General features: G+C 35.7%; 1 protein-coding gene across 1 annotated transcript in view; it reads left to right on the forward strand.

The window, feature by feature from the left end:
• The window catches only part of TBC1D5 (TBC1 domain family member 5), a 358,157-nt gene that overhangs the window by 132,212 nt on the left and 211,429 nt on the right, over positions 1-14,516 (forward strand). The window contains exons 10-11 of the mRNA XM_007470644.1: positions 1-43; positions 6,062-6,234. The exon at positions 1-43 is cut by the window's left edge and continues 45 nt beyond it. Coding sequence (XP_007470706.1) covers positions 1-43; positions 6,062-6,234 — 216 coding nt within the window. The remainder of the gene's footprint in view (positions 44-6,061; positions 6,235-14,516) is intronic.

Raw genomic sequence — 14,516 nt, forward strand, 5'->3', positions numbered from 1 at the left:
TGCTGAACCTTGGTTTTCTACTTTTGAGCATGATGGTCAAAAGGTAAATCTTACAGTACAGATCTTTTCAATATATTTGAGGGAACAAATGATTTTAGTAATGACATATAATCAGAGAATAAAAGCCATTATTATCACTATAAAAAAATGAAAATATGAAGATACCTGTGGAGTAAGTTTGAACTGGGGGTCTAAATCGTATCTCTAATTATTGACAGATTTACAAAGGTAATATAAAAATGTTCTATAAATAAATAGAAACTTTTATATGTGTGTATATTATGCATTATGCATGCAATATAATTTCGTAAAAACTATTATAAACTTTGAATGAAAAGAGTATTTATCTACTTGATCTGTGCTGTCCTGGTGAGTTGATAGGCACGGAAGTATGTAGATAAACTGTGTCAAATAGGTTGTTTTGCTTTTACTAATGCATCACTAAATTGAATTTATATGTTTAGCATCAATACCATTTATCCTTACTCTCTCTTACCCTTATTCTTTTTTTTTTCCTAATAATTTTTATTGGAATATAGTTGATTTACAATGTTGTGTTAGTTTCAGGTGTACAGCAAAGTGAATCAGTTATACGTATACACATATCCACTCTTTTTTAGATTCTTTTCCCATATAGGCCGTTACAGAGTATTGAGTAGAGTTCCCTGTGCTATACAGTAGGTCCTTATTAGTTATCTATTTCATGTATAGTAGTGTGATTATGTCAATCCCAATCTCCCAATTTATCCCTACCCCCCCCACCTCCTGTAATCATGAGTTTGTTTTCTACATCTGTAACTCTATTTGTTTTGTAGATAAATTCATTTGTACCCTTTTTTAAGATTCTGCGTATAAGTGATATCATATGATATTTTTCTTTCTCTCTCTTACTTCACTCATATGACAATCTCTAGGTCCAGTTTCATTCTTTTTTATGGCTGAGTAATATTCCATTGTGTATATGTACTACATCTTTATCCACTCCTCTGTTGATGGACATTTAGGTTGCTTCCGTGTCCTGGCTTTTGTAAATAGTGTTGCTGTGGACATTAGGGTGCACGTGTCTTTTTGAATTAGAGTTTTCTCTGGATATATGCACAGGATTGGGATTGCTGGATCCCATGGTAATTCTATTTTTAGTTTTTTAAGGAACCTTCATACCGTCCTTCGTAGTGGCGGTACCAATTTACATTCCCACCAACAGGGTAGGAGGGTTCCCTCTTACCCTTATTCTTTAACTATAATTTTTATTGTGAAATAATTAACATACCGTAACATTCACCTTTTTAAAGTGTACAATTTATTGGTTTTTAGTATATTCACAAGGTTGTGCAAATGTCCCCACTGTCTAATTTCAAAGCATTTTCAACACCCTAAAAGGAAATCCTTTTAGTCCCATTAGCAGTCACTTCCCGTTTCCCCCTGCCTAGAGCCTTGGGCATCACTAATCTACTTTCTGTTCCTTTGGACTTGCCTGTTCTGGACATTTCATATAAATGGAATCATACAATATGTGACCTTTTGTGACTGACTTTTTTCACTTAGCATAATGTTTTCACTGTTCATTCATGTTGTGGCATGTGTCAGTACTTCATTCCTTTTCAGGGCTAAATAATGTTTCATTGCATAGATATATGCCACATTTTGTTTTTCCATACCTCAGTTGGTGACATTTGGGTTCTTTTCACTTTTTGACTATTAAGCATAATGTTGCGGGGCTTCCCTGGTGGCGCAGTGGTTGAGAGTCCGCCTGCCGATGCAGGGGACACGGGTTCGTGCCCCGGTCCAGGAAGATCCCACATGCTGCAGAGCGGTTAGGCCCGTGAGCCATGGCCGCTGAGCCTGCGCATCCAGAGCCTGTGCTCCGCTACGGGAGAGGCCACAACAGTGAGAGGCCTGCATACCGCAAAACAAAACAAAGCAAAACAAAACAAAAACAAACAAACAAAAAAGAATAATGTTGCTAGGAACATTTGTATACAAACTTTTGTGTGAACATATGTTTTCAGTTCTCTTGGCATATCTCTAGGAGTGGTATTGCTGAATTAACTGTCATTTTAAACAACCATATATGCTAACTTAGAGATCATTTAATGGAAAAATTGCAGATTATTCTGGCAAGGGCTGTTGTTAAGAGTTTTTGGTATATTATTTTCTATATGACTAATTTATTTTATGTTGGTATAATTGAATGAGTTCTAGTTAGAAACCATGTATTACTCAGTCCCTTCACTCCGTCTCTTAGCAAATGAGATGGATAACTAATGCATTTTATGCCTTTGGTCGAGGTCAGGGCGAACTACTGCCTGCAGGCCATTTGGCCTGCCATCTGTTTTTGTAAGGCTTGTGAGTTAAAAATGGCTTTTACATTATTATTGAATGGTTGAAAAAAATATCAAAAGAGGAATAGTATTTGGTGACATGAAGATTATATAGAATTCAAATTTCCATGTCCATAAAGTTTGGTGGGGATACAGCCATGCCTAGTTGTTTACTTACTGTCTTTGGCTGCTTTCTCGTTACAGAGGCAGAGCTGGGTGGTTGCAGCACAGACTGTATGACCTGGAAGGTCTCAAATGTTTACCATCTGGCTCTTTCCAGAGAAAGTTTGTCTACCCCGAGCTTAGGTGATAAAGTCTTACTCCAGCTGTATATCACCATGCTCCATTCCGTAAGGGTTATTACAGGGGAAGTTTGCTGTAAGCATGTGTGATGAACAGTAGCTCTATATTCTCAGCAGGTGATCTGATGGAGTCATAGACTTATGTGAACATCAGATTTTGAGCAGAGTTTTTGAAGACATTTAATTAACAGGCCTCATGATCATTTTATGCAGTGGTCATTTTGTATTTTATAACTGATTCACAGCATCTGAGAAACTGAATGATAAAAATGAGAGGGCTGCCAGTTTTTACTTTTACTTATTCATATTGCTTTCACTGAGTCATGTCATGAGAATGGCTAAGACAACACAAAGACATTTATTTTATCAAAGAACACATAGATGTGACCTCTGAGAATTTATATTAATTATTTGTATCAGTGCATAATATATTCCTAAAAAGCGTTATCTAGTGAATCCCTTTTTCATCCTCCCTTTTTGTTCTTTTTCATGATTCGATCATCTTTTTAAAAAGAAGTTCGAGAAATTAATGTATCACTCCATCGTGCAGGTCTTCTGGTTGCCCAGAAAATTCAGTCATATCACTGCGCATGCTGGCTAGTTTAGCGACGTACTTTTTATAATAAGACTTTCTTGATGAAGGAAGCAGTGTGTTGGTTTACATAATGGTGTGAAATCATTATCTTGCTGCATTGCTCAGTCTGTGGCCTGGCAATGATCTGCGTACCACTAATAAGTGGTTAGAAAAGTTTTCTAGTTTTATGGGTAGTTGTGGCTGTCTCATTTGATCATATATGTTATATGCAAGTAGCATTCTTTATAATAAGAAACCCTGAAGATAAGGAAGTGTTTTACATTAACTCTGTCTTCACTGTTATTGATTTTTTACCTTTAGATAAGCTGTGCTGTTTAGCATTAAGTGATCAGAAACATTACTTTCAAGTTTTTTAAGTTTAAGAGATTTTACTATAAAGTATTCTGAGCTCAGGGGAAATCCTTTTAAGTTAAAGCATCCTATTATTTGAAGAGAGTACTAGATGTTACAAAATCAGAAAAAGCTGTTTTGGATGTACTATTTTTATAATAAATGAGCACAATATAGAGGTTTCCCTTTCTCCTGTCTATACAAATTAACAACAATGAATTGAGCCCTAAAGATTAATGTGGTCTTATGTCCTTTGGACCTAAATACTCTAGGGCAGACACTGTAGGAAGTCCAAAGGGCTGCTTTTCTTTTTTAAGACTTGAAATGATCCTGGACAGACAGATGGAGCCCCTTCTCCCTGGACTGACACAGGACCCTCCCCTCCTCTCTTCTGTGCTACCAGCCTGATTAGTCACAGCTCTCACGCAGAATTCAGAGCTTTTTTTCTGTGTAGTTCTTCCCTCCAAATGATGAGGGCAAGAGCTTACCTTTTTTATCTTTATGCCCCTGAATGCGGTCCAGTGACAAAAAGATGTTATTCCTTTCAGAGATCTCACAGTTTAAGAGGAAGAGAAGTAGAAACACATACTGTGGGAGCAGAGAAGAGGATAATGAACTAGACCTGGCGCTTGAGCCAAATATTAAAATACACATGGGGGCTCCTCAGTGGGGAGGGGATATTTCAGGTAGAAGAATGGCATCCCCAGTATCTCTGGAAGCACAGTGAGAACAGAACTAGATGATGGAAAGCTTTGCCGACCTGGCTAAAGAATTTGAATTGTTTCGTTTTGTTTTTCCCAGAGTGAAAATAATGGGGAGCTATTAAAAATGTCTAAGGAGGGACTTCCCTGGTGGCCCAGTGGTTAATACTCCGCACTCCCACTGCAGGTTGGGGAACTAAGCGTGCTGTGCGGCGTGGCCAAAAAAAAAAAAAAAAAAAGTGTCTAAGGAGGGCAGTCTGGCATAATCTAACGTGCTTTACATAGATCACCAGGCATTTTGGAAGATGGATTTAAAGCAGACTAAATTGGGGGACAGCAAGACGAGGAGCAAAGGAATGATTAGGGCCCCAAGTCAGGGTGTTGGCGCCAAAGAAGAGACATATACAAGAGTCCCCTGAGTGGTTCTGAGGAGCTACACTTGGCAAACCAGGTGTTCGTATTGGAGGATGGGTTGAGGTAGGCATGGGAAAGGATGAACTTGTTTTCGAGCGGAAGGTGATGAGCTCAGTTGCAGGCCTGCTGAATTCGAGACCCTTCGGCAGTCTAACGTTCTTCGCCGACATTTGAGCGTGTGGGAAGCACTCCAGAGTTCTAGGTTACGAATACAGATTAGGAAGTCTTTGGAGAATGGGTTTTGGTTGAAGCACTGTGAATGACTGAGCTCACTCAGGGAACTGCATGTAAGTAGAGATTAAACTGAGACCAGAACTGTATGAAAAAGCAGCATGTGTGAAACAGAAACAAGAATTTGAACTAGAGTAGACTGAGGATGAGTGATAGGCAGATAATCATGAGAGAAGATGCTATAAATCCCAGTATTGGAGAGAGGTAGAAACTGGGAACTGAACATCAGAAGAAGGTTCAACCATGATATATTAGGGTATATCATCAGACTTGGGGGGTAGTTGATGCTTACATGAAAGCATTACAAGGAGTCACAGACCTTTCTTAATATTGGGTGGCAGGAATGGAAGTTGTACTGCCCACATAGATTTTTTTTTTTTTTAAGTCAGCTACATTTTTGGTCTGAAGAATTTAAAAATCTTTCTACCGAGCTATTTAAATTGATCAAAGGACAGTTAGAGGATGTCTTCTTTTATAGTACTGGTTTGCTTTATTTCTTGGCTTTTTTATAGTTTTGAGAGCTCAAAGTAAGGCAGCTGTTTTTTTTTTTTTTGCGTTACACGGGCCTCTCACCGTTGCGGCCTCTCCCGTTGCGGAGCACAGGCTCCGGACGCGCAGGCTCAGCGGCCATGGCTCACGGGCCCAGCCGCTCCGCGGCATGTGGGATCTTCCCGGACCGGGGCACGAACCCGTGTCCCCTGCATCGGCAGGCGGACTCTCAACCACTGCGCCACCAGGGAAGCTCAAGACAGTTTTCAATTACTTTTTTTCATGTTTAACTTTTATGCCACAAGAAATATATTTTCCTCAGAGTGTGCCATTTAGGTACTATGGCTGCTGCTGAGACAAACTGGCCGTGGATAGATAGACTAGTGGCCACCACTACCTCTAGCCAAAATTATCTTATAAGACTTAATGTCACCAGATAAACTGGTCGAGGGAATACAAGTAGAAAATTTTTAGAAGATATTTCAAGGCCTTTATGGGCACAGTCATCTATGTGACGATCAGTTTATGATCCCACATTTTAAGCTTTTTTCCTGAGTTGGTTAAAGTAGTTGTTGGTTCTTCTCTAAACTTCCATTGATAAATGCGTTCAAGAATGATGTCCATGTATTTGTTAACTTCACACTGAAATAATGCATGTTCCATTTTTCCTGTGTTTAGGGGAAAGAAACCCTGATGACTCCTATCCCCTTTGCTAGACCACAGGATTTGGGGCCAACAGTTGCTATTGTTACTAAAGTCAACCAGATCCAGGATCATCTACTGAAGAAGCATGATATTGAGCTTTACATGCACCTGAACAGACTAGAAATTGCACCACAGATATATGGGTTGTAAGTATTCAAGTTTAAATTTCAGCAACACCTAATTATGATTTATAGTGGTTTCTATATGTTTCAGATTCATAGAAGTAAGAGTAAGAGCTATGCCGGCTACATTTCATTTCATATCTCCTTTTGTGTTCTGTGTGCCAGACTCTGTGCTCATTGCTTTCATATGTCCTATTTCATCTAACGTTACCCCTTTGTTACAGAGGAAGAAACTAAGGTTTACAATAAACTTACACATATTGAACAGTGAAGTCATAATTCAAATCCAGGCAGAATTGGCTCTATAATCTGCAGAGCCAGTGTAAAATAAAAATGATTGGCCCTTTAAAAGAAAATTAGTGGGAATTTTAAGATGGCAACAGCAGATCATTAAACCAAGCATTCTGAGAAGTGCGGGGTCACACTGATTGTACACAGTGAAGCCAGCCTGGAACCCAAACTATCCTGTAAGATATTCATGTTCTTTCCATTTTATAGTGTGCTTATCTGCTCTACCCTCAGAAGTGCATTTCTAAAAGTAAGATAAATGTCCCTCACAGTGAAAATATTATATTAATCATCTTCAGCCAGATGACTTCTGTAACATGCTATAGCAGAATATGGAGCCAGTTACCCTTAGATGTGTGTGTGTGTGTGTGTTTTGTGTGTTTGTATGCATTCGGTGACTTATAACATGAGTAGGCAAATTAGAAAGATAGCAACTTTAATAAATACGAATTAGTTGTGTAGTGCTACAGACAACAAAAGGATCCTTTAAATAGAAACAATATGACATTTATGTCTGGTGCTGGGCAGTTCCCTGGTAGATATTTCCTGCAAATCCCATCTGTCAACTAGATAGAACATGGAAAATTGAGAAGGTGTTACTGAGATATACATAGTAGATGCTCAATGAATATGAATTCATATTTCTGCTCTCCTGTTTTCATGATGCCTGTTTTCATTTCTCTGACTTAAGCTTGATTTCATCATTGAGAGCAGCTCCTTCATTCCCAATGGAAGTGAGAAAGTTCTGGGGAACGTGGGTCCTCGGCAGCACTGTACATTGTTAATGAACTGGCATTTCTTACACTTCAAAGTCTAGCTAACTTTGTGATTATAGATTTATTTTAAAATACCTCGTGGCAAGGTCAGGAGGCAGATTCTGTATTCCTCTCTACTTTGCACTCAAAGAATTGGTTTACTCAAATACAGAAATCCATTTTATAGCCTCAAGAATTTTTGCGAGTCTAGAAATTGGTCTTAAATATTGGAGAAAGAAACTAATGTCGGACACATTGATCATTTCTTTGAAGTGCTCTATTGTTTGTTACCTCTTTGGCCAAGCTGGTGCTTCACATTACGGTGGTCGAGGCATGGACTTGGGTACAATGGCTTATAACTAGTGTGTTCTGGTTTCCTCATCAGACATTAGTTCCCATCAGCTTTCTCTTCATAATAATGATTCATAGAGCTTCTTTGATATCCAGCCAGCACCTTCCCAATAAAATTCTATGATCCATGACATAATTACTCTTAATCCTTTCAACTTTATTTTCAGCTGCACTAACAAAATTAGGGCTTGCGGTAACCATGGTTGACTCAGTTATCCCTTTATTTTTGTACAGAATCTCATCTGCATTATCTAAAAATATGTGTTGTTTTAATCTTTGAAGAAGTCATTCATTCTCTTAATTGGGCTGTACTACATTTTATAGTGTAAGAGTGTTACTTTCTCATATCACTTATTAAAGTTGATTTTATTATCTCTATTTGTGGGACAGTGTGGTTGAATTTTCCTATGTGTTTATGCTACCCTAAGCTGTACTGCTCACCTGTATATTTCCTATTGATGACTGTTAGAATCTTTGGGCCCAAAGGATAATATCAGTATAATACAAAATAGCAGTTAGAAGCACAGGCTTTGAAATGAAACAGACCTGTTTAACCACTTAGAGCCTTGGTTTCTTCATCTCTGTAATGGAGATGAAAAATAGTGGTACCTGCTTCATGGAGTGCCTATGAAAATTAAATCATAGTATATAAAAATCAGTGTTCAGTTTGGAATAAACATTCAATATATGTTTAGCACTGCTTTTGTTGTCATTATCTGTCATTATAATTACTGAATTAGGATATCATGGCTCTATCAATATGATGTACCATGTGATTCATGCACCCTTCCAGCTCTGGCTTTGGCTTTCTGTGTTTGCTTCACTGAAGCATACAAGTTTCTACTTAAGTGGAAACATAATAGTTATCCTTTGCACCAGTGGTTCTCAAGAGATAGTGTAGAAGTGGAGAGTAGACTTTTAGAAACAGATCATAGCAATTTGGCACAATAATTTTATGTCCTTGAAGGTAATAAATTTTGTGGGTCTTTATCTCATGGAAATGAATTGAAATTGTTTCTTTTATATCATGCAAGTAATATTAATCTAAATAATTGCTGATGCTACTGTCTGTTGCTGTTGGGAGAAAGTTGTTTACATGGTGGAGAAAGGGTTATTTAGCAAAATGAAATTATATCCCATATTGAGTCCAGGTTTCTAATTTTAGTCAATCTTAGCAGTTGCATGATACATTAAAATTTATTTAAATCTGCCCTCTGATATGGGTGTGGTTATCTTTAAGAAAATGATTTTATAATTACCCTGTTTTTAGAAGTAGTTTTTCTTCTGTTTTTTGTAGGAGAATATATGTGGGAGTCTCCTGATGTAGCAGATATGCCATATATAAATGCATTTGTTGCATTTTGCTAATAAATGTATTTAACAGAATTAGAATTAATAATTAGTGTAAAAATATTAATTGTACAAACATTGGCTAAAGTCCTTCCAAATTAGCTTATCTTAATTTTAAATAAATTGATGATATTTATCTTGAAATATGGGAGTAAGACCCCTTGAAATCTTGAATGTTATATGATAATTTGCTTATTAATGTGATTATTTTATGTATTTTAGTGCATTATCTCCTGGATAATTGTAGCTGGTTTTTCTGTTAGGAAATGTTAAATCAACTTACTATTTAGGTTAAACAAAGTTAATTTGCAATTAAATATTTAATACTTTCTAAGTGATATTATAAAATAATATTTCCTAAAAGTAATTTATGCTGTTTTTCATTAACTTTACGTAAGATTACTCCTGTTGCACCTAAAATGAAATTTATCTTACTTTAATTCAAATAATTAACATCTTGAGTTGTCTTTTGCTTGCCAATTATTGGTAAGTATTAGACTTTTTAAAAATTAAGTTCTGTAGGGGCCTGTCAGTGCATGCGTACTAATTTCCAAAGTAAAACATTGACTGTATCATTTCCACCTTTCCAAGGTGATTTCTAAGTGTTGCTGTTTGGTATCTTCATTTTTAATATGAGAATAAGAATGTCCTGTGATTTCATCACTTGGGAATTATTTTTGTGCAGAAGCCTCTAAAATATTACTGTTACAGTTCCATCACTGAGTATGTCTTGTTTTGAGTCCAAAAGACCCTTAATCACAGCAGATTCAAATACAAAGATTCAATACTGTCTTCTTAATACTTAATACTATAAATACTCTTTTATAAAAAGACCAAAAATTGAAGTTTAAAAATAACAGTTTTTGCTAGGCCAGAGTAACTGTTTTATTATCACTCTTAAATATATTGAATCTGTATATTTTTGACTACATATTATACTTTGATATGAATAGAATACATAATAAGCATCTATGGGATATGCAATTAATGTTACTTTTGAGGAAAGACCCTCATAACACACTTGGGCTTTGGCATTCTTAAGTTATGAGCTCTTTACAGCACACATGGGATAGATTCCATATCTCCCAAATGTTTTTTATACATCTCTCATTTCCCTTATTTCCTATTTTCTGGATTAGCAGTGGTTTTGCTGTGGTGGTTTCTAGTAATTTAATTGAGGAGGTTGTTGGTTATTGATAAATAATCTGCTAAATTATGGTATAGTTTCAGAATATTTATATCACATTTTATTTGTTCTAACACATATCGGTGTGATTATGTATGACTACCAAGTTTTTTAAACTGATACTGGAAGTATAAGCATAGGGTAAAAATATAACTCTCAGTCATCAAAGTCAATATAATTACCCACCTTAAAAATTCTCTCTCTCAACAGGTTAAGAAATGGCTTCCGATTCAAAACACAGTTAATGATTGAAATATTCTTTTCTTTTCAATGAGCTTTATGTTATGTATTAAACATAAAATACAGAATGAGGGATTAGAAGGTGAAGAGCCAATGATACCTTGTCATACAGCACTGGGCATTCCCCCCAAATTACTCCTTTTGAAAAAGCTGGCTTTTTTCCCCTCCTACAATATGAGAAGAATTATGATTAAGAATTGTGGGGAAGAATAATAAATTATTTGAAATATTGGTTAATAATTGTTAATATTTATTATTTCCTGTGGACTAGGCATTGTCCCTAAAGTCTTTACGTTGATTATCTTATCTATCCTCACAACACATTGGGATAGATGCTGTGATCATCTGCATTTTGAAGATGAGGGAATAAAGGCTTATAAAGGCTTATTTAGATCAACTAGCTACCAAGAAGCTGAGCCAGGCTTTGAACTCCTGAGCCTACATTCATACTCTAATTTGGCTAGAAATATGAGTGTGGTAGAAAACTAAGGTACCCAAAGGTACTATGTATCAGATGGGACCATGAGTTAAATGCAGGGTGGGCAGGTAAGCAGCAAAGACCAGCCAGGTATGAGGCCCAAAATCAGAGGAGTCTTGGAGGAAATGGAAACTCAAAGGCACTGGAGGACCTGAGAGCCATAGCCATGCCAAGAATCAGGACAGAAAGAGCACAGCATCTTCTGCACAAAGGTAGCAGCATCAGAGATGTAGGTAAAATAATAAGCCATTGCCTGAGGCTTAACTCTTCTTGTCCAGGTCCAATACTGGCCTTATTTAGGTCAGGCCACTGGATAGAAAAATAAGAAGGCAGGTGGAGAAGGGGTGTTCTGCTACTTTAATCTTTAACTTGACCTACAAAAAAGAGTTAATTGATGAAATAGAAGAAATGGAATCTGTACTGACAAAGTAATCATGAATTTTAAGATAGACAGGCCAAGAAGGAAATGCTGTGCCTTCGTCACACATGCAGAAATTTAGGAAAAGTACCATCCACACATCTTTCTAGGTAAAAATATACTCTTCCCACTGAAAGGTGAATAAAAAAGAATAATTCAAAAGGGGAAAGCAGTTTCTTAAAGGATTGCTCAAAAGCAATGTAACCAGTAAGATATGGTGTTTACAACTGAATGCAGTTGTCAAAAATAATCATCTAAAGAGCAGTCAAAATAATTTATAACATTATTTGGATCTTAGATCTACTTAATTCTAGTGAATAATTCAAAGTGGGAAAGAATTATAAAAGTTTGCATCATTTATCACAAGTGAAGGAATATATACTATTTCACTGATATTTATAATCACTAAAGAAGTTTTATAAAACTTCTATAAAATAGTATCCATGCAGTGGGATTGTGAGGATTAAATGAAAAAATATCATTTAGAGCACAGTAGCTGGCATGTTGTAAACACTCAAAAATGTTCATAGGTATTAACTTTCATGTGCTAAGTCCAATTGCCTGGCTCATAAGACTCACTAAGTAGTCATAATAACAACAACAACAACAAGGGCTTACAAAGGAAGCATAAAACAATAAAAGAAGATGACAAATGATACTGTCAAACAGTAGGTATAGTACTATACCTAAGTGCTTTAAGCTCTCCTAATAAAAGACTATTCTTGATTGACTTTATGGACAAAATCCAACTACATGCTACTTAAAAGAGACAGCTAAAATACATTGATATGGTTTGGTAAAGGAATACAGAAATGGCAATAGTAATACCAAAAAATACACTTTGAAACGAAAATATTGAAAAAGAGTATTCTTTATTAATAACACATTCAATTATAATAGCCTTGAATTTTAGTGTGTAAGATCTATGACAGCAAGGAGTTTGTCTGCCTTGTTCATTAGCATATCGGAGATGCCTCCCTAACAGAACCCACTACATGGTTAAGTATTCAGTAAATATTTTTGAATCGATGCATGAATGGGATGGAGGTAAAAACAAAGGAAGTAAAGGTCACAAACCAATTATAAAAGGAACTGATTATTTAGAATATCATTGGTGGAAAATCTGCTATTTTGAGGAACATCAACTAATAATTATTTAAAAAATTAAAACTATAAATAATTACTGGAAAACATACATGAAAATATAACTATAACCAATCTTCCAATGACCATGGAGTTTTCTAAGAAAAGTAGCAATGAAAGACATTTTAGAGAGTAAGTTTGAAATATGACTACTCCAAAATTTCATTCCAATAAAATTCAGTGCAAAGACAAACTTTTTTTGCAATGTACACAAAATATATAAAGCAAATTTGTATTCTTTATATAAAATAAGCCCTTAAAATTAGTAAGAAACCACTTTACCTATAAAGTAGAAAAATAAAGTGAACCAGCAATGCATAGGAAAAAACAATCAATGGCCAACAAATATAGTAAAAAGGTTTCAACTGTTCAAATATTTAAAGAATTATAAATTAAATAGCAAAATATAATTTTCATTCAGGTTGATTAGGATTGGAGAAAATTTTACTCAATGCTGATATAATTAATTTGGGAGTTGATTGGGAAAGTGAGTAAAATACCTGATAAACATGGGCTCCTTGACTCATGATTCTACTTTTAAGCTTTAAGGGAATCAGAGAGCAGAGGTCTGTATAAAGATATTTATCACAGTATTATTTATGATATGAAATGGGAACTAATTTCTAATAATAAAGGAAATAATAGGGTAAATAAGTCCATTTGATGAAATTATGCCATAATTTAAATGATGTATTTGTGGACTCTGTAATCCCAAGAGGTGATGCGTATGATATAGTCTAAGTGAAAAATCAGGAAGAGAAACCACATAATGTATTTTCCTAGTTTTAAAAAGTATATATGTTTTAAATGAAAATTAGCCTGGAAGTAGTGTTAACACTGGTTATCTCTGAAAGGGAATAAAGAATTGTGTTTATTTTCTTTATACTTTTTGCTGTTTTCTCAATTATCTCAATTTAATCACAGATTGATTTTATAAGAATTTTTAAAATATGAGGGCAAATGTAAGGTACTTAATTACTATTAGTGGGCACATATGTCAGTATCCAGAAAACTGAAATACTTTGAAGACATATTTGAACCATTATCAGTAATCTTTGAAGAATTAAGAAAAGTGGAGGTCATGGCAAGAATACTTAAAGTAAAAGAAAATCTCTATTTTAACATCTGCAGTGGAATAAAATGTATTTACCTCCATCTCTGACAATATTTTATCACTTTTAAAAAATAGATAATCTGTAATTCTTTGAAAGGGAAATTGTTGTATATAGATCTAGCATGTGTTCACCAGAAGAGTTTGGACAAGATAGAACTGCATTTTCTTTTCTGTCAAATTACCAGATTAGAGAAAAACTTTTGACTGAAGATTTTTATTTCACCATTTTCTTATAATATTCTTTTGCTCAAAATGGAGGATTTGAAGACGGAGTGATACTACATTTGGGCTGAAATATAGCTTCACTTAACAACCATGTTCAAAGAGTATCCATGAGTGTGCTGTGACCTAGGTGGAATGGGGTCCTGGTGGCCTGCCACAGGGCTTTGTTATTGGCCCTGCACAGGATCCCAGCATTCTGGGATTAAGGGTCTTTTGGAAGGTCGCTCTTGTAGCTACTCATGAAATGCTTCAATCTCAATTGTACTATTCATATTAAATTAAGTGAATATCTCAACTTGACCAGTCCCTTGTTGGGGAGTTTGGTACCATCACAGATAGTTGCTTATTTCATGGCTGATTTGACTTACCTGTCCACTCTACCTCCCAGTATAACATAACAGATATTTTAATTCCTGATAAATGTTAGGCACTTGTTCACAGGGTGCTCACAACATTACAAAGTGAAAAAATAAGTGAGGTTTGAAGTAATATAGAGTTAGATTAAATCATGGCTTTAAGGGCTGGCAAGATGGTGGAGAAGAACGTGAAATTACTCCTTCTTACAAAAACACCAAAATCAAAACTAACTACTGAACAAACATCGACCAAAAAAAAAAAAAAATGCTTGAACCTACCAAAAAAGATACCCTACATCCAAAGACAAAGAAGGAGCCACAGCAAGACTGTAGGAGGGGCACAATTGTGATAAAATCAAATCCCATACCTGCCGGGTGGGCGACCCACAAACTGGAAAACAGTTA

This window comes from Lipotes vexillifer, unplaced genomic scaffold, assembly GCF_000442215.2.
Source record: "Lipotes vexillifer unplaced genomic scaffold, Lipotes_vexillifer_v1.1 scaffold418, whole genome shotgun sequence".
NCBI lineage: Eukaryota > Metazoa > Chordata > Mammalia > Artiodactyla > Lipotidae > Lipotes > Lipotes vexillifer.